At 37.4% G+C, this 25,947-nt stretch overlaps 1 protein-coding gene across 1 annotated transcript in view; it reads right to left on the reverse strand.

Annotated features, from left to right (window-relative positions):
- The window catches only part of LOC125238218, a 51,104-nt gene extending 26,208 nt beyond the window's left edge, over window positions 1–24,896 (reverse strand). Inside the window, exon 1 of the mRNA XM_048145493.1 lies at window positions 24,159–24,896. Coding sequence (XP_048001450.1) covers window positions 24,159–24,504 — 346 coding nt within the window. The 5' untranslated portion in view covers window positions 24,505–24,896. The remainder of the gene's footprint in view (window positions 1–24,158) is intronic.
- Window positions 24,897–25,947: the final 1,051 nt, after the last annotated feature.

Raw genomic sequence — 25,947 nt, forward strand, 5'->3', positions numbered from 1 at the left:
TCAACCCGGTTTGACCAAACCGAGTTGCTACGACGGTCCTTAGCGTATTAATGTAGCGGTTAGGTTTGGCCCGTGTGAAGCGATTCGTCAAAATTGAACACGAATCAAGTCGGTCGGGTTGAGTCGAGTCAAGTTATGCCCGAAACACATGATATAAACGTGTGTTTTTTTATTTATTTAAAATTAAAGTTGTGTTTGAACGAGCTAAACTGAAACTAAATTAATGCAAATAAATATATTTCATTTCATCAAAATATTCGTAACGGAGACAGAATTCACAGAATATCGGTAAGGGCGGCAACGGCAGAATAGCGGGAGCATTTAATTACAGTTGTAAACTGTTATATTTCCCCATTTATTATTAGGAAAAAGAGCACCATCTGTTATAATTGATTTCAAACCAAAGCGACCACGGTCGGGCGGACCGGGAGTGTGTTTCAGATTCTGGCCGTGGCGCCACTTCCGCGCGAAAGTACAGCTATCCTGCTTGCACTCGCTGGCTTGCAGTTCCGATACCGATTGCCGGTTTCGTTATCAACATTTTCGAGTTGAGTCATGTGGGAGGGGGACCGATCAGTACGTTCGTTCGGCTGCGTTCCGTCTGCTCGTTGGAACCGGTTTGGTGAACTGTCAAACCGAGTCGGGCCGAGTTGAGCCTAACTCGGTTTGAACCGGGTTGGCAAACCGGGTTGACACATCTCTAGGCGACAGCCTCTCCCACTTTACCATCCTCTACGACACGGCACACAAGCCGCTCTCGCGATTTTTGCGAATTTATATAGAATCACTTTCTATCTCAAATAATTGTAAAATTTCATTTAATTAAGCAAAATTAAATTAATTTGTAAAATCAAAAATATAGAAGAAATCATTGAAGGGTACCTGCCTGCTATTCCTGCAATACCATTATTATGTCACCATATTATGGTTATTACTCACCAATACCCCAACAAATACCTACCTACATAATATACATATACGTACATACAATCACCCCTGAATCCCCTAAAGGGGTAGGCATAGCACATGATTGAAACTACTCAAGTTTCAGTACAACTCTTAGCAAATAAGGGGTTACAAAAAAACGAAATCGTGACATTGCAGTGACCAGCCTCTCGTCTTTCACAATTTAACTCATAAGATCCCACTCAACTCCTACGGAATACAGCTTTTATTGGTCAAATAAAAGTACATTTTACAAGTGAAAGATAATAAACAAATTTTACAATAATAATTATGGGTATGGGTTAAATTGTAGCGTAGGCGAGAGGCTGGCAACCTGTCACTTCAATGTCACAGTTTCGTTTTATTTCAACCCCTTATTTGCCAAGAGTGGCACTGAAACTTGAGTAGTTTCATGTGCTCTGCCTACCCCTTCATGGGATACAGGCGTGATTGATTTAAGACGATACAGGAGGGGTCAATTTCTTCCGCGCGTGCGAGCGAGACGGGTGCGCTGGCCACCGCGAGTGTCATGCGAGCCGCAGAGTGTGTTTCCATTTCATTTTATCATAATAATGAACATGTTTATGTTATATCTATATACAGACCTCCTCGCTATAATAAACAGGATAGAATATTAGAGTTTTTAACTGAGTTTCGTAATCTTTTAAACAGCTTACCTATAAGTTCACAGGTTATAATTTGTGGGGATATAAATATTAACTTGTTAAATAATCAGGACAGTAAAGTTACAGCATATGAAAATATTTTATCAGAATACGGATTTATAAAATGTATTAAGGATGTAACACGACGAGAAATAGTTATGGGAAAAATTGTAGAATCACGTATAGACCATACGAGTATTTACGTTAGAACACCATCATCCATTATAGACTCTGCAATAATCACGCATAAGATCTCCGATCACTATTTCACGTCAGTCGCGATACAATGGGAACCGAGCCTAGTGACGGGCGGCGGCGGCGCGCGCGGATCGGGCCGATCGCGGCGGCGAGCGCCTTAAATTTTTTGACCAAAGCATGAAACTTGGCACAGCCGCCCGCGCCTGTTACAAAGTTCCGCTTCACCCGGCGCGTAAAAAAATATAACTTTTATCCACCTTTACTAACGTAAAGTTCCACAAAAAAATTACTTTAAGACGCGCGGCGTCGGTACGCCGCGAGCGTAATTTTAAAATGCCTTTATTTTAGAAACTCTATTAGACCCCGTTTAGCTATTAGGTCATGTTTGATATCGTTTTCGAGTAAATCAATAACGTAGAATTCATTTTTGGTACTAAAATTATAATTTAATGGTAAGTAAAATTAAAAAAATTAAAAAATTTGAAATTTTCATCCATGATTTACAAATTCAAGTCATCATAAATGACAAACTGTTTGCTTTTTCTATAAATAAAAAATATGATAAGAAAGCCTATTTAATATAGATTATAAAAAATATAACTTTTATTCACCTTCACAAACGTTAAGTTCCACTAAAAAATTACTTTAAGACGCGCGGCGTCGGGACGCCGCGAGCGTAATTTTCAAATACCTCTATTTTAAAAACTCTATTAGACCCGGTTTAGCTATTAGGTCATGTTTGATATAGTTTTCGAGTAAATTAATAACAAAGAATTTATTTTTGGTACTACAATTATAATTTAATTGTAAATAAATTAAAAAAAAAATCATCTATAATTTGCAAATTCAAGTCAACAAAAATGTCAACCGTTTGCTTTTTCTCTTATGTCACCAAACACCCAGACAAGTTTGGTGGAAACTTCCTTCACGAACTGCTTGGTGTCTGATGACCATGGTCCAAATGTTTCAAATGCAATTGCCGCAAATATGTAGTTGTTTTTAAAAAATGCATATTTGCCCGTTTAAACTGGGCGTTTTGCAGCAGCAGTCTCTGGTTTCTGGGCCGAGCGTTAGACGTTGGGCGGAGCCAAGGTATCCACACAGGTCACGCCCCACGCCAAGGGTCGTTCCAGAAACCAAGGCAAAAGCAAGCAACCATCAGGCCGCTTTCCGTCTGCTGCTGACAAGCCGACAGGTTCGAGGGTTGTCGGCATGTTCGCTGTGCCGAGAGCCTTGCGGATTAAATCGTTAAGTGCAGTGTGTCACAAAATTCGGCCAGCAATAGACTGGCAGTGGAGTCCGTGGTGTCCTAATGCGTCGGCAGCAAGGGTGTGGTTGGCATGTCTTTAGCCCCAGTCTTAGACAAATGGCAGTATATGATGAAGTAAGGCAGCCTCGGAAGGAGGTATGTTCTCCAAGTGTCGATCTTTTCTAGTAAAGAGGTTCTTCCGGCACTCATTCACTGTTGCGTAAGGACCCTTGATCTGAAACAATATGTGCATTGTCATTTTATTTAAACAGATTCTGCAACTATCAAATTACAACATTTTGGTGGATCACCTTCACTATTACACACTTACCTATCATACAAGATAATTACAAACTTTAGTAGAATCTGATTAGCCTATCTATGATATTGCTCCATCTCGTAATAGTTTGAAGCCTTGGGTGGCCATGTTTCTCCCTTGTTGATCGTTTCAAGCTGCGTTTATCGTACCTGTCCCATACTATGTCTAATCTAGAAACGTTTTATTTTGGCTTTGAAGCTTAGCCAGGCCACTCAAGGTGTCAAACTATTACAAGATGGAGCAATATCAGAGGCAAATCAGATTCTACTAAAGTTTGTAATAATTTTCTATGATACGTAACGTAAGTGGGTAATACTGAAGGTTACGTGATCCACCAAAAAGTTGTAATTTGATAGTTGTAGACTCTAAATTGATAATGCACATATTGTTTCAGACCAAGTCGTTGCGCAACGGTGAATGAGTGGTCGAAGTACCTACCTCTTTAGGTACCAGAAAAGATCGACAATTGGAGAACATACCTCCTTCAGAGGCTGCCTTGGATCAGCATATACTGCGCAGTGTACCAGGGGCCCATTTCTCGAAGCTACAAGTTACAATTTACAAGTGGTTGTTAATGTCTAATATGACAAGTTGGAAAGAGACTTCCGCTTGTAACTTGTAACTTTCAGTTTTGAGAAATGGGACTCAGGGCGTTCTTGTTTGGAGTCAGGCGTTGGTGCCACACCAAAATTTGCCAAGTCCGTCTTCTTGGGGATGGAAGGAAGAAGGAGACGAATGGGTACCACACTGGTCAGACAACACTGAAGTGGCCAGTATATGCTTAGAAGTTACAAGATGTAAATGTAAATCAGGTTGCAAAAACCGATGCAACTGCATAAAGAGGGTAGAGCCTTTTTTATGCAGTTCCATATGTACCCAGCTATGTTTTTGTGAAGGGAATGTATAGTATGAGTATGAGTAATCTGTCAATTAGGACACCACTGACTAAACTATAAGTGCTAACTTTTCAGTGTTGGATACTCTATGGCAGTTCCGACTCAATTATAATAAGCTCATTATAATGGACTTTAGTTAACTATAATAATTTCAAAAATAGAACTTGATACAATTTCTATACTAATTTGCGATACCTGGCAAATTTTCCTGCATCTGAAACACATTTTTTTTTCTGTCGCGTTATCGGCCAATCAGAGACGGTTATTACAAACAATTGGTTGCTAGGTAATTCGATGTTGAGACAACGGTGAACAACTCTATTGACATTAATTTTAACTTGCATGAATGGTGATATTTCCGTCCATTGATGATGAAGATGATGACTCGTAGAAAAAGTATTGTATACAATAGTGATATAATTAAGCTTTTCACTCTCGTACCGTACTACACATGGTACTCGACTGAAAAGTTTTGTATTATATCACGATTGTATAAAATACTGTTATATAAATTTCTTTCAGGATTCACTACAATGAATAAATAACAGGTACAGTCGGTCTTTAGATCGTGTGGTCCGACCCGAGTGTTGCCGTTGTCGACACGTCAATAATAATGAATCTTTTTCTATTTATGCATTAACACACCTCTGACACTGGCGATCAAATATATGAAAGAGGCGCGTTCCCCGCAGACAGTCTAAGCTCGCGTAGGTGAACGCGTACTATCCTTTGTGAATAGGCTTTAATATCATATTTTTATATTTTTAGAAAAAGCAAACCGTTTGACATTTATCGTGACTTGAATTTGCAACTCACAGAAAATTTTTATTTTTTATTTTTATTTCATTTAACATTAAATGGTCATTTTAGTACCAAAACTAAATTCTACGTTATTAATTTACTCGAAAACGATACTAAATATGACCTAATAGCTAAACGGGTTCTAATAGAGTTTTTTAAAATAAAGGTATGTTAAAATTACGCTCGCGGCGTCCCGACGCCGCGCGGCTTAAAGTTTTTTTTATGAAACTTTACGTTAGTAAAGGTGGGTAAAAGTTACATTATTCATAATCTATATTAAATAGGCTTTCATATCATATTTTTTATTTGTAGAAAAAGCAAACAGTTTGACATTTATGATGACTTGAATTTGTAAATCGTAGATGAAAATTTCAAACTTTTAATTTTTTTTTATTTTATTTACCATTAAATCATAATTTTAGTACGAAAAATGAATTCTACGTTATTGATTTACTCGAAAACGATACCAAACATGACCTATGAACTAAACGGGCTATGTTAGAATTTTTCAAAGCAAGCCGGGTGAAGCGGTACTTTGACCCCCCCTCCCGAGCCCCAGGGGGGAGGCTCCCGAAGGCTCCCGATCTTAATCGGCTTATTTTGATATAAGGAACAACTGTGCCAAGTTTCATGCTTTGGTCAAGAAAAAGAAGGTTTGGCCTCTTTTTGTCGATAAACGTCCCCACTAGTACTCGATAATCGGCTGGTAAGAGAAAAGTTGTTAGAAACTAACTTTGAGGAATTGTTAAACTTAAAATGCCCACTTAAGTTGAACGAGGCATTTACTCTTATTTTCAAAAATATTTATGATGCATGTTATAGAACACAAATAATTAGAGAAAACTGTGACATTAGGAATAATAAGACTTGGGTAAGTGATAATTTGAAAAAGATGATCTCAGAACGTGATAGATTGTTTGTCTTATGGTGTAATGACCCAAAGAATATGTTAAAAAGACTCAACTATACTAAATATAGAAATAGGTGTAATAAGGCAACTTTGAAATGTAGAAATGAATATGATAAGCAAAGTATATTAAAGTGCAATAATAATATTAAAAAAATATGGGATAAAATAAATAGTCTATAAAATAAAAAACTTTATTAAGGGTTTTATTAAGTATTGTGTTTGCCTTTTTTTTTTTGTGTGCTTGATTTTGAATGCGTGTTGCGGAAAATGTTATGGTAATGTTTTATTTTGACGAAACCTTAGGTGGATGGACACTCTGTTATATGACGAAGCCTGCGCTGTGGATCTAAACGTATGTATTTTTTAATGATTTCTTTTGTTCAATAAATAAAATAATAAAACTTCATTAGATAATGCCATACTTAATAATATGAAAATACAAGGTAGTATAAAAGATGTCTGTGATAAATTTGCATTTACTTTTTCAAATGAGATAGAACAAATAAAACATACATGTAACGATAGATGGTTAGACAAAGTAGTTATGTAAATAGAGCTGACGTATCTATGAGATGGAAACCCGTGCGTAGTATTGATGTAAAACGTGTAATTAATCAAATAGATAAAAACAAAGCACCGGGGAGTGATCTCGCACGTATGTCCGACCTAAAGCTAGTTGTAGATAAAGTCAGTCCAGTCATAGCCAAATTTATAAATTTATCTGTAGAAGAACAAAAATATCCTGACAGACTTAAAGAATCATTTAGTCCGTCCGATACATAAAAAGGGTAACCGTAAAATACATTCTAATTATAGACCAATATCCATACTGTCCAGCATAGATAAAATAGTCGAAAAATGTATTATAAATCAAACCAGCTCATTTCTACAAAAAAATTGTATATTAAATAATAGTCAACATGGATTCCAAAAAAACAAAAGCACTGCCACTCTCTTGTCCGCTTTTACTGATGAAATAAACACACACCTTGATAATAAAAAAATTGTTGTAGCAATCTTTTACGATTTTAAAAAAGCATTTGATACTTTAGACACCAACACCCTTTTAAATGGTATGGAAGAATGTGGTGTGGGGCAGCCACTGAATTATTGGTTCCGTGATTACCTCACATCACGATCATATCGCGTCAAAATAGGTGACAACGTAAGTGACCATACACCGGTGCAGTGCGGAGTGCCACAAGGCTCGGTGTGTGGACCTGTGTGTTACCTAATGCATGTAAATAGTTTGTGTGGAGTTATAAGAAATTGTTCTGCCTATATGTTTGCTGACGATCTTTGCACCTTACGTGCAGGGAGCAATATTACAGAAATTTGTCATATGGTTCAACAGGATATAAATTCAGTAGTTAAATGGTCTCATGATAATGGTATAATACTGAACTCGGATAAAACAAAACTTCTTATCATACAGTCACCCTATCTATGTACCCCAGAGACACCGTTGCCAATGTATACTCATAGCTTTAATTGTTATCACAATAAATTAACTAATTGTCAATGCAAACCAATAGAAAAAGTAGATTGCGTCACATATTTAGGAGTCGAAGTAGATACCACATTTTCTTGGCAGCAACACATAAATCATATCTGTAATAAACTAAGAATTTTACTAGGAAGATTTTACCACCTAAGTTTTAAAGTCCCTAATAATATACAACTAAAATGCCTATACTTTTCAATAGTGGAGTCTGTATTGAGCTATGCACTCGATTGCTATGGTCTTACATTTAAATCGTACTTAGATAAATTAGAAGCATTACAACTCAGATTTTTAAAATTACTCGTAAATAAAAAAACAAGACAGAATTGTAAAGGTGACTATTCTAAACTCTTTAAAATTTGCAAAATACTACCTGTTAGCTTAAAACATAAATTCCTCCTAGCACTTAACAACCATGGCAATGGAGAACATATCTCAATACTATTGGATCATAAGCATAATACAAGAACAGTAACAGCGAGGAAATTTGAAGTCCCTCGGGTTAGTAACTATTTTGGTGATAGAACTTTAAAGAAAAGAATTCCGTACTTTTTAAATAGTCTGCCCGAGAATATTAGGCATGAGCCAAATAAGAAAAAATTTAAAAACGCATTAAAACTGTACCTCTTGCAAACACTTAAATGACAGTTACAAACGTGTAAATGTCATTTAAGTGTTTAAATATGTAATTAATATTGTTTAAATTATAAGTACATACATAAGTAGTTTAATCTACATAATATCTGCTAAATAGAGACTCATACCTGCAGACAAACTGTAGATGCAGTTTTGCAGGGATATGTTTTAATTATAAGTCCTATACTGTAACTAATAATAACAATAAATAAAATAAATAGTTAATAACACTAGTATATTAAACTAGAATTCCCAAATTGAAAGGGGGGCCTCCTTTCCATTTTAGCGTTTTCGGTCCTGTAGCGTCTTAATTAAATAACTATTTTAATGTTTCTTTTTAATGACATTAAGAAATTGGGTCGATTCAACTAGATTTAATTACAGACAAGAAGACAGGTGAAACTAAATAAAAAGTGAACAGAATACATTTTTCTCCAGTTTTCTGTCCTACTAACCACTCGCGTGACTGGCCGCACTAAGCGGCGAGTAAACGATTCAAAGCCAGCCCACTAATTACTGTAAACTAGATGAGACAGGATGTGCTGAAGTATTTAGCTTACAGCGCACGCGATGAAAATATTGGAAAGTTTATATTCTAACCTCCGACGCAAAAACGACGGGGTGTTATAAGTTTGACGCGTCTGTCTGTTCGTCTTTCTGTGTGTCTGTCTGTGGCATCGTAGCTCTCGAACGGATGAACCGAATTCGATTTCGTTTTTTTTTTTTTGTTTGAAAGCTGAGTTAGTCGGGAGTGGAAGTAGAATCAAATTACTCTCAATTTCAAAAACAGGATAACGTAACGATTAGAAGGAAAAATATAGGCAAAATAATAAAACGGTAAACATCTGTAAAGAAACATCTTTACACAAAATAACAAAAACAAGGAATAAGGAAGAAATAACGATCAAATAACGTCCCGTACAAAAACATTTAATTATGTAGCTACGTCACGTAGCTAATAAGGTTTCTTTGGGAAGTTGTTGACAAAAGAAATCCATACTTCCATACTAATATTATAATTGCGAAAGAGTGTGTGTATGTTTGTTTGTCCGTCTTGCAAAACGGAGCGAACTATCGTGATTTTTGAAGTGGAGATAGTTGAAGGGACGGAGAGTGACATAGGCTACTTTTAGTCTCTTTCTAACCCGAGCGAAGCCGCTTGCTAAAGCTAGTAATATTATAAATGGGAAAGTGTGTGTGTCTGTTTGTTTATCTGTCTTTCACGGCAAAAAGGAGCGACGAATTGACTTGACTTTTTAAGTGGAGTTAGTTGAAGGGACGCGTATACAAACTGAGTCAAGACTACCTACTATGTTGATTCATATTTTTGATAATGTAGTTACAGGTTGTTCTTGTAAGAATTTTCACATACTAGGCTACCTTTCATTTATGTCTTTAAAGATACAATTTTTCTTATCACGTCACAAATATAGGTCACTATCTTTCTCTTGGAAACATAAAACGGGGGATAAAATATTTTTAGTGCTGGACGAAGTTTCCTTTACGTATAGAAAGTGATCCTTAGAAAGTAAGGGCTTAAAGGGCATTCCGCAATTTGTTTTCCTTTACGACGAATTTAACGCGAGTAAAGCCGGGAGCAAAAACTAGTATATGTACGTATAATGAGATATATGAGCCGGTTGCTAGGCAGAGTGATGGCAGGTGGACTAAAATGTTAACAGAATGGTGGCCGCTAACAAATGTAAGTGGTACCTGGCATCCGTTGGGTCGAAGACATTTTATTTTATTTTTATTTTATTTATTTATTTCGGGAAACAAACAGCATGCAATAATATGAATAAAACATGAGCCAAAACAGTTTCCACTAGTAACTAATACAGAAATGCTCAAAGGGGAAATTTATTAAATGCAGAAATAAAGAATTGGCATCATCCAAAGCAATTCAGCAATCAGAAAGTAACTACTATATCTTTAAACTAATACATATGTCTGTACGTACATAATGCGTCACATAGACGTATGAGAAGGACGCTACAACACAGATCGTTCATGTTTCAATGCAGTAACAAACTGACTAAACTTCATGTTGAAAATATCGAACTTAGAATATTTTGTGTTATACACTGAGCATGCTCTACGACATCTGGAAAATTGCGGATCACAACTGGATGAGACAAGCCCCGGAGCGGGAGAAGGGGCCTATCCCCAGCAATGGGCGATACAGGGCTGATATACTGGTTAAACTTATTCATTTACCTATAATAAATATGGAGAAGCGGTGGCCTACCGGTAAGAGCGTGCGACTTTCAATCGCGTCGCAGATTCGAACCCCAGCTCGTACCAATGAGTTTTCGGAACTTATATGCGCAATGTCTTTTGATATTTGCCGGTCACTTCGGTGAAGGAAAAAACCGGCACGGCAATAAAAAGATATAAAGCTTTTATAAGCTTGTGACAAAAATCAGCTTTTAGTCTTTCACAATCCTTTCCAACCTTTTTTTTTGACGACCGGTCTGGCCTAGCGCGTACTGACCCTGCCTGCTACGACGCGGTCCCAGGTTCGAATCCCGGTAAGGGCATTTATTTGTGTAATGAGCACAGATATTTGTTCCTGAGCCATGGATGTTTTCTATGTATATAAGTATTTGTATATTATATATATCGTTGTCTGAGTACCCACAACACAAGCCTTCTTGAGCTTAACGTGGGACTCGGTCAATCTGTCTAAGAATGTCCTGTAATATTTTTTATTTTTTATTTTATTTTATTTACAATCACCATGTCGTTAGGATGCATCGTTTCCGAAATATTTGGCGAAATACTGATACATGATACCTTCAAACCCCCCTTTCCCCGCACGGCTCAAGGACTTTACTAAATACTACTTAATTAAAAAAATGCGATCCGCGTTCCGGGTCGTATCTGGTGCAGGGGATTTCATTGGCTATACAGCGTGGAAATGCTGCTAGTGTGATGGGAACCTTTGGGCCCGGTACGACTCGGGCGGGTCCTAGTTAGTTTGCGCGTATGTTGTTGTTGCAATAACCCACATATGGGTAAATGACGAAGCCTGTTGCGCATAGCTTTATTGTTTGTGTGTAAGGACGACGCCTGTTGCTGATTTATGGCTGTAACCTCATGACGAAGCCTTCGTTGCGGATAATTGGTTGTAAAATATTTAGTGTTATTTTTGTCCAATAAATGTTGATTTCATACTGGTAAAAAAATTAAAAAAAAAGTTTTGTCCACCAAATCGCACACGCAGCGACAGCATAGTATAGCTAGTAACGATACCGACAATTATTATCTTGAGCGTTCGTGAATTTGTCTATGTACTCAGGGTACGTAGCGGAATGGCACAAACGCTGACGAAACGAAACGCTCGTAGATATCTATCTCTATCGCTCTTGCGTATTGGCGGGACGATCCAGCCGGCGTATCATGCTTCTAATTTTATCACTTATCCACGTGGATAAGACGTCTGTCACGCTTTAGCAGTGTGAGAGTGACAGATGTCTACCTTTAAAATTGGAAGCGCGGCGTTTCGTTTTTGTTTCGCGTCGCAGAAATGCCATTCGGCTACGAGGCACTGGCAATGAAAACGCGTCCCCAAAACACTTTATTCGTCTTCTTCAGCATTCTAAAGTCAATATTTGTAGAGGGTTGTTTACGTACGACATTTCAATTTTCGCCGTCCAGTCTTGTTGCTTGCTCTTGATTAGACAGAGGGCGAGTAAGACAGTTTAGGTCAATACCAATCACAAACCACCCAGACTCCGCATTATGAGCCGTTTAACAAATTTTACTTGTTAAGACGATACAGGAGGGGTCAATTCTCCATACAAACGCTCTCGACTATTTCCTCCCTGGTTTTTGAAGATAGATCGCTGAGTTTTTCAACACAGATTATTATTATTTTTATCTATGTTTGATCGTTTTGTTTTCTTTTGATATTCTTATTTTTAAAGACGCTAGAGCCCATCATTTTTTTCCAAAAACTAAGCCTCCGCCACACGGGCGCGTTTCGAGAGCGTCGGCGTCGCGTCAGCGGAGCGACACGCCGGCGTGACGCCCGCAGGCGGCCGGCGTGACGCCGGCAGGCGGCCGGCGTGTCGCCCGCCGGACGCTGGCGGGAAGCGCGCGATGCGCGCGCAATCCGCTCATGATCTGAGCGATAGGGATAGCGATAGGGATAGCGATAGCGATAGCGATAGCGACAGCGACAGCGACAGCGACAGCGACAGCGACAGCGACAGCGATAGCGACAGCGATAGCGACAGCGATAGCGATAGCGATTGCGATTGCGATTCGAATTATATGTAGAGTCGAATTATATGTAGAGTCGAATTATATGTAGAGTCGAATTATATGTAGAGTCGAATTATATGTAGAGCCGAATTATATGTAGAGCCGAATTTATGTAGAGCCGAATTTATGTAGAGCCGAATTTATGTAGAGCCGAATTTATGTAGAGCCGAATTTTATGTAGAGCCGAATTTTATGTAGAGTCGAATTTTATGTGGAGTTACTCGTGAGTAGAGAGATATGCCCTTGTTCAAGTGCTAGAGACACTATTCTAAGACAGTCTGTCATAAGTTTCAGATGGAAGACGACCCAGAGGTGCCGCTATCGCTATCGCTATCGCTATCGCTATCCCTATCGCTATCCCTATCTCTCTTTTTCAACCCCTTCATCCCTTTTTTTTCGAAATAAAAATTAGCCTATGTTCTGTCTCAGGGTCTAAAGATTGTCTGTTCCAAATTTCATCAAAATCGGTTGCGTGGTTTAAGCGGGAAAGTGTAACAGACAGACAGACAGACAGACAGACAGACAGACAGACAGAGTTACTTTCGCATTTATCTTTCTACGTTCGAATTCATGATGCCGCAAATCCGTCCGATCGCAACACGCGCTGTGTTATCTGTGACTGCACAAGCGTTCCGAGGGCGGACCGCTCGCGATGCGCCGGCGCGACGCCGGCGGAGCGCTCTGCCAACGCGCAGAAACAGCGCGCGTTCAGCTCGCGTGCCGCTAAGCTGACGCAACGCTCTCGAAACGCGCCCGTGTGGCGGAGGCTTAAATTGATTATGGCGCAAAGAAAGGTGTGGTATTCAAAATTGGTAACAATTAGCCAAAAAAACTAAACCTTCCGACACAGACAATTTCCTTGTTACGCAGGATTTCAAATTTTGTTCCGATTGATCAAGTTTTGAAGGAGGAAACAGTCGAGAGCGAAACCTCGATTTTAAAGATTTTTTCGCAATATATTTCAACTGAATTGTTCTGAATGTACATTTTTTTTTTTCGATAAATGTAGTTAATAACACTAGTACATTTTACTAAATTCCCAAATTGAAAGGGGGGCTCCTTTCCATTTTAGCATTTTCGCTCCTGTAGCGTCTTGAATACTCGTACTACAAAATGAGCAACGCAATTAGGGCCCATTTAGACGGCACGAGAACTCGCATACGAGTTTTATTACATTGCAGTATTTGATGGCTGTGCAAAACTGTATGTAACCTCAACAGCCCGCAATGTAATTAAAATCGTATGCGAGTTCGCACGCCGTCTAAATCAGGCCTAACGTAGCATCTTACATCATTACATAGAATAACAGCCTAGGTTCAACCCTAAAACTATTTTTTCAGTACAGATGGTGTTTTTTTTATGCACTAGTGCGAGAAGTGGTTCATTATATGCCAGGTCGAAACTTCGGAGGCTCATCTGTACTGAAAAACGTCGTACGATACACGTGCGAAAAGGAAATTCGTAACACGTGTCGATTTAAAACACTCCCTTCCGTCGTGTTTTAATTTATCGCCACTCGTTTCGAACTTCCTTTTTTACGCACTTGTATCGTAATGTACTATTTTAATACAATTGCTCAAAAAGTGCCAGTTTTTTGGCTGTTTAGCGTGCGAGAAGTTGGTTTTTACGCACTCGTGCAAAATGTCTCGGGACTCGTGAAGTAATGACATACTTCTCGCACTTATAACGAAATGTACTATTTCAGTACAGATGGTGCTTTTTTACGCACTAGTACGAGAAGTGGTTCAATTCTTGTCAGTTTGAAACTTCAGAGGGCCACATGTAGTGAAAAACGTCGTACGATACACGTGCGAAAAGGAAATTCGTAACTCGTGTCGATTTAAAACACTACCTTCGGTCGTGTTTTACTATAGCCACTCGTTTCAAACTTCCTTTTTTACGCACTTGTATCGTAATGTACTCTTTGATTCCTAAATTACCCGAGTATTGGTTGTGAACGTTGACACAACTGGGTCGATCTATTGCGGTTCCATACTAAATATATGACTGCACGTAAAGATTTAGTTTAAACATTTTTGTTTACAAATAATAGTAAATAATTTAAAATTTAAAGCTTGCCAGGATATGTCCGTCCAAGGATATGTCTGGGAGGACATCATCAGATCACTACGCGACATATTTGGTAACTTTGAGATGGCTTGAATTCTTTGTCTAGAAGACGAGGTGGTCTGTGATGCCAATATATAAATATTATCTGAGGTTTGTTTGCTAAGTTTATTAAGGTGACCAAAGACTTCAATAGGATACGTGATGATTGAACGAAAAATAAATTTAGAGTTGTGATTAGCCAATAAAAAGCTGCATGTACATAGTTACATACTAGGCAAAGATATACTGTAACTCCGTAGAGACAGCTACAGTTTAAAAAAAAACGAACCTCAGAACCATATAGAAATAGGTACGGTGGCCTAGATGGCGTTACACCTTTGGGGAACGCTCGGCTAGATGGCGCTAATATTAATATTTGACATTTTAACACATATTACATTTTTGACGACCGCTGGAATAAAGGCTCGGTTGACAAAACTGAGGTTCAAAAGTTTAAGCTTTATTTGTGTCGAGAGATGTTCCTGCAGTCTATGCACTGTGATTACATTTTACTTTATATATCGACAGTAACTCTCTATAATACTCGATCCTCTTTCTGATACTAGGTTAGGTCTTTATTTAGTTTTTATTAATCTTCTCGAGGCTGAGGCGTAAAGGCCAAATTAAAACTGAGGTTCAAAAGTTTTTGTTCGAGAGATGACGTTCATAAGCGCATTGTAATATGCCTACTTGGAAAATAAATATTTCATTTCATTTCATTTCATTTCATTAAGAAACGTAGCCTCTACAATAATTAGGCCTTTGACTACGTTACACGATAAAGTATCCAAACATCACATAATTACTTATAGGGCATGGAAAAAAAAAGAACTAAAAATAATAATTACTTCAAAAGTTGTGGTGTGGTGTACTAAAAAATTAAATACATTTATTATGACTTGAGAATGTTTGAATTCCCCAACAAAAATATCTGAAATTAGTTAATGATTTTGTCCAAACTCAATCCGATTTGAAGTTAAGTTTATATCGACGTTTTTATTTTGAGATCAGTATAATATCGCAATAACATCTTGCTCACATCTTAGAAGGTATTACCCGAAATCAAATGCGATAGACCTACATTTATACAGACACACACTCTGTCCACTTAAATCTGTACATACATATTCGTATCAGGTTTGATTTCAATCTTCTGCCATTTTTCTTTCTAATTCATAAAGGAGTCACATACAAAGCGGTAGTTCCGGCACCCGACATTACTTATACCGGGCAGTGGAGCGAACCAAAGTGAACGTTAATTTGTACTTCCATCAGGAAATCAGTTATTTATTATCTTCGTATCCATGCATAATTAATTAATTGCTTATCGATAATTTATTCAGCCCATATTCCGTGAAAGGTCCAACCGCATTTATTGATAGATTTTGTGGTGAAGTGTTTGAGTTTTCTATTGTGCCTTTTGGCTTAACAAAAGCTTCGTGGACGGATTGTGTACGGAAGTTTTGGACATAGGTTGTTTGGGTTGAAGAATGGAATATTAAAATTCTAGCTTTTGACAGCGGCTTCGCTCGCGTTAGAAAGAGACAAAAAATAACCTATGTCACTCTCCATCCCTTCAACTATCTCGACTAAAAAAATCACGTCAATTCGTCGCTCCGTTTAGCCGTGAAAGACGGACAAAGAACAGACACATACACACTTTCTCATTTAATACACTTAATACCTATGGATATTATTGTATGCTGGGCTACTCCTTACACTGTTCAACCTCAACAGATCGTCGAGGTTTCACACTAAGCATAATTATGTGAACTATGGGTTCTAGGTAGCAATATAACTGATTAACATATACGTGTCTATAAAATCATACTTAGGGCCAGTTGCATCAACCACATTTGAACACATCATCGTCACGCAGCAGATGTCTATGGAACTTCCCATACAATAAAATTTAAGGAACGCTTTAAGGGTGACAGACAGTTTGATGCAACCGGCCCCTAAAAGTATAAAAAAAAAATATGATTCAGGAAGAAACGTTTGCGCTCAATCACACAAATAAATGTCCTTGCCGGTATCACCCGATACTAAAATATAGCATAGGTATTTCATTCTTGAACTTTATGATAAAAAAAATCATTCATGGAAACTTTATTTATTGTTCTGATGTAATTTATAACCTAATCAATGGGTACTTTAACTATTTTATACGTCAAATGCAATAACGTTCCAATATTTTATCAATTTATATCTGAAATGTATTAGTTTATAAAATGAAAGTGACATTTCACAATTCAAAGAAAATCAGTTGTCACTGCCAATTACAGTCAATCAATTGTAATAAGTATATTTATTTTCTAGAAAAGGTTTTCCATCTCAGTACTAGACAGTCTTTTCATATTTTAAAGATTCTTGATAAATTGGCTTCTGCTAGAAATTTTTGAATAACATTTCTTATTTCTATTTGAATTTCCTTGTCTTCTGATTATAATGTACTTATGTGGTCGAAAAATTGGTACAGTTGATTATTATATTTATTAAATTAATATTACTAATATTTATTTGAAATAAAAATAGCTTATATTCCATAATTTTGCTCTATATTCTTAATTTTTTTTCATAAGGAGATCGAAGTTGTTTGAAAAAATATGTGTCGATACGGCGGCCATCCAAAGTTCAGACCCGCTTCTTTCTCCTTGCTCCATTGTTAGGTGCATGTCTCTGTTTGGCCCGACGGTTGACTTGTACATGCCATTAGGCATTAAGGCCACCATTTCTACATTATTATATTTTTTAAATTTTTGCAATATTATTTAAAGAAATAATAATAATAGCGCTGCTAGCCTAGCCGTAAGAGTGTGCGACTTTCGATCTTGAGGTCGCGACTTCGAACCCCGGCTCGCATCAATGAGGTTTTCGGTCATTTTTCAGTGAAGTTAAACATCGTGAGGAAACCGGACTAATTCCAATAAGGCCTGGAAGGTCAGATTATATGGTAGTTGCTTTCGTAAAACTAGTGCCTACGCCAAGGGATTAGTTGTCAAAGGCTCCCATGAGCTGTGGCGAATTCCGGGATAACGCAAGGAGGATGATGATTATTTAAATAAATGAATAAATTAAATAATTAAATGTTCTTAAGTTCGTATTTACTTTAGTGGATTACATTTGGAGCAAACCTACTGACAGTAAGTTTCCTATATTGTTACGCTTGTATTCCTCTAAACCACTGAATTGATGTCTGATTATACCATTACGGTTCCATCAACATACGCAACTAACTGGCACGAGTAACCATTGTGAACGTAAAGACAAACAAAGACAAACATCTATACAAATAAACATTCCAAAAATATGTATACAAGGCCTTATTTTCATTGTCTCAGAGACTTGTTAATATATATGTTTTGGCATGTTTACCTGTGAGGGTGCTTGTGAAATTGTTTGTAAGTCGAGTCGACCGTACATTGCTTACAGTGATAGGGTTTTTTCAGTAGAATAGGTGATTTTATGTGTGGGTTTGGCTCTTTTACGAATGTATTTTTTGTTTTATCGATTGATATTCTATTTCAATAATATCGAGTCCGGGAACAAATCAAATAAGGGAATAGGCATATTATGCAAAATTTAATTCGTTTAGAGGGCGCATGCAGTTTAAGGTCATTTTACACGAATAAAAATAAAATATCGACGCGACGTTGGAGGTTCCACATTTTTTCGTTAGCATGCAGAGTAAGTTTAGTCCGACTTTAAGAGACTACTGCATACAGAGAAACATAAACTTACGCTTGTATTCCCAAAAAGGGTAGACAGAGCAAATGCAACTGCTGAAATGACATTCTTAGCAAATAACGGGTAAAAAAAAAGCAAAATAATTAATATTAGCGGCAACCCACACTCATGCGACGCACGTCGTAAGACGCGGAACGGACGAAGGAAGACGTAAGATGCGCCCCAAGCGACGCGGCGCGCGCCTGAAACGGGTGTGGCGCGTCTTATTTTTTCCTATACAAAATGTACTGAGGAGACGTTTTTTAAATTACACGCAGGCGGTGCGGCGCTGGCGTCCGTCCGTCCGCCACGTGCGTCACCTGTGTGTAGCTAGTCCCTTAAAAAATATGAGAGGTTTAAACCCATCGCCTACAACGCAAATGAACCTTAGACTATGACATCCACGGGAGGTAAGGAGTGGTAAAATTCTTTACCCATTACTACACGGATAATATTTTGTATGTGTGACTAAAATTCATTGAAGTTAATAATACGAGTAATTAATAATTATCGTCATTACTCAATACTGATTATTTATACAATAGCAATACACGCGTGTATTGTATGTACCTAACAGATGTGATTATTATTGCTGCTAATGGAATAATTATAAATTAATCAAGTTGATCTATAATTAACATTATGAATGATATTGGTGCATATTAACTTGTATACATCCTCATTTATTATTTAGCTTTGTTCTCACACATCCCATATTTATTTTGCTATATTATTTTGTTTGTTGTAAATTGATGTGTGATCGCTTGAGGGTAAAAGCCTCTTCCATCTTCTTCCATTTGATTTTGTTTTCCGCAATATGCTCCCAATTATTTCCTGCGGTTTCTATGATGTCATCATTCCACCTTTTTCTTCGTTTCCCTCTGTTTATTTTTCCAAGAGGACTTTTCCAATTGGTTGCCAGAACAGTCCACCTATTATCTTTGTACCTTGCCAAATGTACCCTCCATCGAATGGAGATACATCCTCATAGAGTCTGGCTAGCCAAATATTGTTGACAGATATTTCCTTGTGGTATCACCAATTGTCTATGGTTTAAAAAAAAGGCTAAAAGTCTGCTGTCAATTTATGTCACTTATTCAAATTGTTCGCGGGTTATTAAGGGTAAATCTTAAATATTATAACAATGACGATACCAAGCGAGGTCCGCAATTTGCTGTTTAAGCTAATAAATAATTACAACTAAGAGCGAAGTCGACGTGAAGCGGCATATAATGAAAAACTGCAATGTTTACAAGTCGTAAACAATATAGTAGGTTGGTGCTCTATTAATATTTTGATACTTTAAGTACTACTTCTAACATTTGCCTATAACTTTGATTAAGTATGTGAATATAATAAAACTTAAATCTCATAAACAGGAAAAGAGTGTAAAGACAAGGAGAAACTCGAAGCTCTGGAAAGCATTAATAAAATAAAAATATTGGAACGTAACGACTTACTTACGAAAAACCAATATTTAGAAGAAATCAGTGAAGTGACTGGTCAGTAGTAATTTGATATAAAAATATAAAAAATAAAATAAATAATATAATTTAGCCTATATACGTTCCACTGCTGGGCACAGGCCTCCTCTCATGTCTGAGAGGGCTCGGGCTATATAGTCTCCACGCTAGCCCAATGCGGGTTGGAGACTTCACATCTTTCGGCCTCTGTCTTGCCTGTGAGCAAACAAGCAAATGCAAATGTTGTAAGTTGGAGTTGAAATTTGGCATAGTAGTCTAATTTAAACTGTGGTGAGACATACTAACAGGCACTTTTAATTTTTTCATCCATACTTGTAATACACGTTAATTATTAATATTTAAATGCCAATAACCATCGTCAAACTTTTAGGTTAATACGTCAAATGCTAACAGATTTTGTCAAATTTCTGTACATATATTAGCAATTTCTATTGATTTTCAATATAAGTGTGCACAGAAAACAAAAATATTTTCTAGTATCAAAACTATATCTCCTACTATACCAAATGTGACCAGCCCTAGATTTTTTGAATTTCCCGCCAAAAGTTGGGGCAATATTTCATTAGCCACACTCTAGCAGTATAATAAATAATGACTTCTAAAATTTACGTAATCAACAATTAAATTCAAAATACCCGTGAAGTATTTGACTTGTTAAGGACACAATTTACTAAGATGTTCTCTATCCTCTTTTCTGTTTGACATATATATATTTTACGGAATTGTATAAAGATGAATAAAACCACGTTTAATAAATTTACATTTATCACGTACCTGTATATTTAACATTGACCACAAAAGCTGTAAAGGTTCGAAACGTTGGATGTGTTAATAGTTAAATCCCTAATAAGCGATTCCGTTCCGGTAGCCTTGATGCATAACCTGTAATCTAGTACTGAGTACATACATCAATCGCGACTTCAAATATGGACTCATGCGCGACAAGGCAAGTTGTGCTAGAGGGTCTCGATGTCATTAAATATTACTAAAAATAATACCACCCCCATTCCTCCTGCGTCTTTAATATTGACCACAATCATCATCCTCCTTGCGTTATCCCGGCATTTGCCACGGCTCATGGGAGCCTGGGGTCCGCTTTGTCAACTAATCCCAATATTTGGCGTAGGCACTAGTTTTTACGAAAGCGACTGCCATCTGACCTTCCAACCCGAAGGGTAAACTAGACCTTATTGGAATTAGTGCGGTTCCATCGCGATGTTTTCCTTCACCGAAAAGCGACTGGCAAATATCAAATGAGTAATGACATTTCGCACATAAATTCTGAAAAATTCATTGGTGCGAACCGGGGTTCGAACCCGCGACCTCCGGAACAAACCACAATATTTACGCTTAAATAATTTTTATGAGTATTTATCGAGCTAACCGAAGATAACATTAAATAATTATTTTCTAATTACACACTGAGAATCTGTAGCGGCAAAATGAAAGGACGACGTCAAATTCAAACGGAAAAAGAAAATCCGCAATAACGGAAATTCCTCAAGAGGAAAGCCGGAGACTAATTTCACAGCAAAGTGAGCTAATTACTGGTTGGCATGTCATCGGTATGGAATTGGTTAAGCGGCGTACACACACGAGGAAATTTTGCTTGGCCACGACTTCGAGAAAAACAGCTATGACCAGTGATTGGACATTGTCCCTATAGATTCCTGCTTCGGTCGGCGCATATTTATACGTAACAATTATTAGGGTTGCTACAGTTTGACACAATAGCTTGACCATAAATTCCCGGTAGCTTCAAGTAAGGGACATAGGTGCGACAGAGCCAGTTGCGTTTCGTTCTTACAAGGAACATTCTTCTTCTTCTTCAGGTGCCATATCCTCTTCGGATGTCGGCTACCACAGTCCGGAACTCCTCTCTATTTGCAGTTTTTCTGTCCAGCACGGTAGCGTCTATTCCCGTCCAGCTCCTAAGGTTATCCATCCAGGTTATTTTTTTTTCCTCTGTCCCTTTTACCTTCGATTTTTCCTTCTATTATGCCTTTAACAATTTTGTAGTTGTCATGTCTATATACATGTCCAAAATAAGCTGTTTTCTTTTTCATTACCGTAAGTACTAATTCTTGTTTCTTTTTCATTATTTTTAGTACTTCTTGATTTGTAACTTTATCTTGCCAAGTTATCTTAAGCATGCGTCTATATATCCATATTTCGAAGGCATCAAGTTTTTATAACATTTGTTTGGACAGAGTCCAACTCTCCGATCCATAAAGAAGTACTGACATTACATAGCATTTAACCATTCGCCATCTTAATTTTAAATTTATATCATAAATATATATTTATTACAAGGAACATTAACTATTGTGATTTTTGCTAGGCGGTCTAGTCATTATGACAAATAAAAAACTTAGGAAATGATTGTACCTACTCGTATAACACGGAATTTGATAAATATTCATTCATGTTGAAAATTCAACGATTGAAACTATCAAACGGAAATTTATACAATACTATCTGATGTGTGTTATGTGCGGTTTTATAATATCTTAATTTATTAACCCCCGACGCAAAAACGACGGGGTGTTATAAATTTGACGTGTCTGTCTGTCTGTTTGTCTGTCTGTGTGTCTGTCTGTGGCATCGTATAGCTCCCGAACGGATGAACCGATTTAGATTTAGTTTTTGTGTCTGAAAGCTGAGTTAGTCGGGAGTGTTCTTAGCCATGTTTCATGAAAATCGGTCTGCTATGTCGCGGTCGGGGTTTTTTTCTAAATTTTAATTTTGTGGTTAGGTTATTCATTATCTATATGCACAATAACCAGGCATGCAATGGTCGCGTGACAAACGATATAACGTCCGGCCGTCCTTTTCGCACTATTTGTAAGTGCGATAGGGACGCACCGATGTGATAAAGTTTATCCAAACTAGTGTGCTACGTCCGCAGGATTTACAAATTCAAATTATGAACTATCAAAATCTTATAGAAAGCGTGTCGGAACAAATTGAGTAACAATCAATATATTGTCGTAGATGTCTCGAGTTTGCAATCTTTGTAATTGTGAAGCATAAGCAAAGTTTTACTTTAAATTAATGTAAGATTTCTCATGTAACTTAGTGAGTTAAAGAGAATCCATTCCTATCTAGGGGAGTGCAGTAACTCTACCGTACCCCTAAGTCGAGCAAAAAAGCAGCACGGCCGTATCCTTTTCTCGATATCTTTTAGCATAACACTTGAATTCAAATATACAATATTGCTGCTTTTTTCGCCTTGATATTTAATTATTTTGTAAACAGCATTATGTTTGAACCTTAATAATGAAACCTCTCTCAATTCCTCATTCAAATCCGAGCAAGTAATCTATTCAAACTATCTGCTAATGTACACCCACCTTTACAAAATGCATTAACTCGTTAACAAATTAAGTGACCAACAAATTCACTCTAAATACAATCTTATTACAAACCATTTCAGCGAAAATTGCTATAAGTGGCGAAATTTACTTATTACTTTCTTAAGCTTAGAACAAGGCATGTGTGACGATATGAGTACCGAACCATGATTTTTCAATCAAAGCTGAATTAATATGTTCATGGTATTTTCCTTTGCAAATTTTTTGTTTGATCCGGCTCTTACCTGGTCAAGTCACCGGCATAAATTAGTGATAATTTCTGTACCTTGTCACTTTAACAGCGTTTTTGAAATGTCATACGAAATTTTCAAACGATTAAAAGCGACAAGGTACATAAATCATCACTTATTTATGCCGGTGACTGTCCAACAAATTTCGCTGGCTGTGCAACGCGGCAATGCTGCTAGCATTTTTGGCACTTTTTGGTCAGGTTCTCCGGAATGTAACTTAATTATCTGCTTATTTCTAGATAGTCTTAATTTTAGTTTACTTTATCTTTAACGATTAGTTTAGAATGGTTTTACTTTATTACTACTAAAAATGTTTCCTTTAATTAACTTTAAAATAGGTAAAATTACTTATCTTTGTATTGTTAATGAAGTTTCATTTTCTTCGAATTCATTACATCGAAATTTGGAAACTATCTAGACACCTCGAATTAATTAAGATTTTCACGCTTTGTGAGTTTTGTAACTTCGGAAAGTCATTGGAAAACTGATTCGGATAAAATTAATTATTTCATCTTATCTCGTATTTAATATACCTTGTTATGTTTTTCTTTTAAATCAAGTATCTGGTGTTCATTGTACATATTACATTCTAGCATATTTATTGTACTTACTAACTGTTAGTTAAATTTACTGTTGTCACATTTTGATGAGTGATCTTTACGACCAATCTTAAATATTTTGCAATTAATAAGTTTACAATTTCCCAATCAATTTGCACCTAAAAGCGTTAGTTTATTTGAATATGTAAAGATACAAGTTAATCTCGTCTTAATGGTAACTGACAAAGTGGGACGTTTTGCTAAACACACTCACATTTGAATATGTTATGTCTACAGCACTAACCTTTAGCAGTTCTGCTCTCGTAAACCTCCAAGTCCACGACACCGCTCCTCTCCTCCGGCTTGGTCAACCGAAACGACCAGTCGTTCCAGTCGAAGCTGAACGCGTGACTCTCCAGGAACTTCGACAGGAACCCCTGCCTCGATCGCGCTTGTCGCATCCCTGACGTCATCACCGGCTCGATCGTCAGCACGTCGAACACCCTCACTGCCCTCTGCTGCCGCATGCTCCGCACAAACTCCCTCGCCATATTCTCTATACACGTCGCATTATCACTGCAGCTCAACTCAACTATACCCGCCCTCGCCTGCGCCACCACCATACATGCGATCAACAATATGGCAGTCATTTTGAACCAATGTCACTACACTTCAGCACTAAAGTCACCAATCCATTTGTGGGTCACCACTCCTCGATCCGCACCACCTTCATCGGTGGTTAGTTCGTCAATGGACCCTCGAATGCACTGCTGATCATTTTTATCCACGGTCACGGTGCTTGCTTCTTCAAGTCCGTGTGTGCATTTTTTTTGCCGGTGCCTTCACGTGTGTTGGTATTCTACTTGATTTACATTAGAACTCTGGTTCTTTCCACTGGGCGCGTTCGCGATCAATTATTTTCCGTCGTGCGCGTGCGTAAGGTGCAATCTCGACGATCGAAGCGAAATGTATGCGAAAAAATTGTTATAAGCGCACGGATTCGTTAATAGGCCTGCAGGAATGATATTTTACTTTCGAATGTACTGTTAGCAAATATGGACTATTTTACTTTTATCGTTTTAACACTACATAATACAAGTAATACATTTTCGGTCGGACATTTATTTTCGTGTACTAACATATAAATCGATACACATCAACATGCGACGAATGTAAATGAGTCGAGACTGAACTAAATAAACATGATGCTAATGTTTTGCAAACAGATCCAAATGTTATACTAAATAGACTCAAATTAAACGGCTTTAATTACCATACTGTTACACTTGTTTATGAATTAACAGTCCATGAAACTGTTGGTAGTAACTTTTCTACTGATGCTACACATGCAAAATACCGTGACAAATGTGCGTGAGCACAACGGAAGGCAGTTCACAATGTTCCTGAGACAAACCTATCTATTGTTGCATCGGAACATAGTGAATTTGTTCTGCACCGAATAACATTTCTTTGGACGTATCTTGAAATTTTTGACTAATTGTTTAATAAAAAAAACTGCTTAATAGCTAAAGGGGTGAAAACGAAAAATCTCATTTTACGAAAGTGAAAATTCAACGCTTGCTTTGCCAAAATATGGCAACCAAAAGGAGTGGACATACTCCAAGAACCTGACCTCACACTTACAATATCGCAATCTCGACACATAATAGTATTGTGTTCCTGTTTGTAAATAAATTTGCGCCAACGTAAGGGGGGGTGTTGGAGTTGGCAATACGCTTGGAACACCTCTAGAGCTACAGGCGTCCAAAGGTAGACTTTTTGCCATCAAGGTGCTGTATGTGCTTGCTTGCCAATGAGGTAGTAAAAAATCACTTCAGTTACCAATCTATTTCCCGAACAATGTGGTTTAAATTGTGCTGTTGGTTAGACTGTGTGCTAGGAACGCGCCTCTTTGATATATATTTGATCGCCAGTGTCCGAGGTGTGCCATAAGTTACAATTATGTGTATGGGTGTAATACACTAACGAACAAGTATGTAGTAATACAATAAATTTTTATGCTGTTGTCTATACAAGGCCTTGTCGTAAGTCGTTCAAGAAAATAACAATTGTTTTATAACAGGAATTTTATT

This window comes from Leguminivora glycinivorella, chromosome 23, assembly GCF_023078275.1.
Source record: "Leguminivora glycinivorella isolate SPB_JAAS2020 chromosome 23, LegGlyc_1.1, whole genome shotgun sequence".
Taxonomy (NCBI): Eukaryota; Metazoa; Arthropoda; class Insecta; order Lepidoptera; family Tortricidae; genus Leguminivora; species Leguminivora glycinivorella.